The sequence below is a fragment of the Rhodnius prolixus genome, unplaced genomic scaffold (genome assembly GCF_049639745.1).
Source record: "Rhodnius prolixus isolate KJV_2025 unplaced genomic scaffold, Rpr scaffold_7, whole genome shotgun sequence".
NCBI classification, from domain to species: domain Eukaryota; kingdom Metazoa; phylum Arthropoda; class Insecta; order Hemiptera; family Reduviidae; genus Rhodnius; species Rhodnius prolixus.
In genome coordinates, this window is record NW_027411582.1 from 13,222,412 (window position 1) to 13,224,749 (window position 2,338).

General features: G+C 35.0%; 1 protein-coding gene across 1 annotated transcript; it reads right to left on the minus strand.

Moving 5' to 3' along the window:
• Positions 1-438: 438 nt before the first annotated feature.
• On the minus strand, positions 439-1,848 carry LOC141446584 (uncharacterized). The gene has a single exon (XM_074113125.1). It carries the CDS (start codon positions 1,846-1,848, stop codon positions 439-441), a length of 1,410 nt encoding a protein of 469 aa, XP_073969226.1.
• Positions 1,849-2,338: the final 490 nt, after the last annotated feature.

Genomic DNA, 2,338 nt, shown 5'->3' on the forward strand with positions numbered 1-2,338 from the left:
AGCCGGTCAACGTTCACTACTGGTAGAGGTATGTAAAAACTAAATCATAACTAAGTCATTAACTTGAATGTATTTAAGGATATTGTTGTTTATTACCAGTATTATTATGGTTAAAGAAATTGAAATTTCAAAATGATGGCTCCGGATAGCGCATTTTGTGTATGGGATGATGAGGCTCTTCAAGAATACAAAGTTTTCAAAATTATAGTCCACCGACTGCAAAAAAGAAAATTTCCCTCATTTCCCGAACTACGTTAATTTGAACTTAGACATGCCACTTTGGGGTGTATCTTTCTTTTTTTTTTTTTTTTTTTTTTTTCCTTTCTTTCTTGGCATCGGTAGCACCATACAGCCAGCATATCATTTATTTGTACATAAATAACAAAAATTTAGTTTTAAACCTTTATGTTTTTATAATTCATTAGTGCCTAAAATCTGTTAAACTTTAATGCCTGCCTCTACCATAAAACCATATAATATTTCATATATCTTTACATTATTACTGCTCAAAATGCAGATATAATTATAAGGGGAAGTTAGCTCCTTTTCAAGGCGGTTGAAAAACTCTTTTCTTTGTATGTCATGCTTCGCACACTCCATGATGATGTGCTCAGCGCTATCAACCTCATGGCATCTATCGCACAAGTTATTATTCACCTTCCCAATTTTGTATAAATACTCACCGCAAATAGCGTGGTTCGAACGCAACCGGCACATACTGCTTATAAATCTTTTATTAGAGTTCTCTAAATTTCTAAACCAGAGTTTTCTCTGGCCTGCGACCGGATTATATTGTTTGTAAAATGCACCTTTTTCGTTTGCGTATAATTGACTCCAACTCGCCACCGCTCTTTGTCGGCTCAATGTGTTAACGTCCTCGTTAGTAAGTCTGTAGTCTGTAGTCTGTCCATCCACTGTGGCTTCCCTAGCCAGATCGTCCACCTTCTCATTAAGCACTATTCCAACATGACTTCTGATCCAGACGAACTTCACCATCCTATCTGCGGCTACTATTTCTCTGTTCAACTCTAGAATTTCCACCAGTAAATGAGTATTATTTATAGAAAATTTAAAATTTTGCAGTTTCTGTAGTGAACTATTGCTGTCGGTGTAAATTACGGTTTTTTTGTGGTTAAGTGTGTTGATATACCGCAATGCCTCTTTTATAGCGTACAGTTCCGCGCTGTATACCGTACATAGTGGTGCAAGTTTGAATTTAGCCCCATAGTCTAATTGAGGATCATAAAACGCAGCTCCAGTACGACCATCTAATTTAGAACCGTCTGTGTACAGAGTGTAGTAATCTGAGTGTTTTTCATAATTGGCATTAAATATTATTTTTGAAACGTAAGATGGGTTATCTCTATTGTCGAGTAGGAATTCGATATTGAGTGTTTGTATGAGATTACTGTAATTTGTTTTAAATATTGGAGCTATTTCGCTACTGTACATCTGTGCGCGAATGTATGATAATTCTGTAAAACTATTTACTAACAAGGGTGATATTTTCTTCTGCCAATAATTAGCAGAGAGGACCTTTACCGATAGATGGCAGAGTTTACCGCATATTGGACTTGATTTTGACATTAATTTGATCATGTAACGATCGGCTAACATTTGTCTTCTCACCGACAACGGCATTTCGCCAGCTTCATTTAGCATTACGTCCACTGGAGTACTATTTAAATATCCTAAACTGGTTCTTATGCTTTTATTTTGAATCACATCCAATTTTTTCAATCTACTTTTACATGCTCCTCCGTAGAAAATCGAACCAAAGTCTATCACCGAACGTATGGTCGCTTTATAATATAGAAGCGCAATTACTGGGTCGGCCCCTTTTTTCATATAACAGATAGATCGTAATACATTCATATATTTTTCTGTTTTATTGATTACTTTTACTATGTGCGAATTCCAGTTCAATTTTTTATCTAGGACCAAGCCCAGGAAAGTTATCTCGTTATTAACTGGAAATGTGATCCCTCCCAAGGATATACTATTCTGTAATGAAAGTGTATTTTGTCTACTAAAAATGCATACTGTTGATTTGGTTGGTGAAATTGTTAATCCTATATTGTCCATGAAATGATTGATTTCTTTTACTACTTTATCTAATTCTTCTATACATTTCTCTAAAGAATTATTAACTGTATATATACATATATCATCTGCAAATTGTAATATCTTAGAAGAGGACGGGATTAGAGATTCTATTTCGGCTATGTAGATTGCAAATAATAACGGGCTTAGAATTCCCCCCTGAGGGAGACCCGTTCTGGCTATTTGAGGTTTGTCAGAGTATTCATTATTTATTTTCAAAAAAATTTGTCTTTCT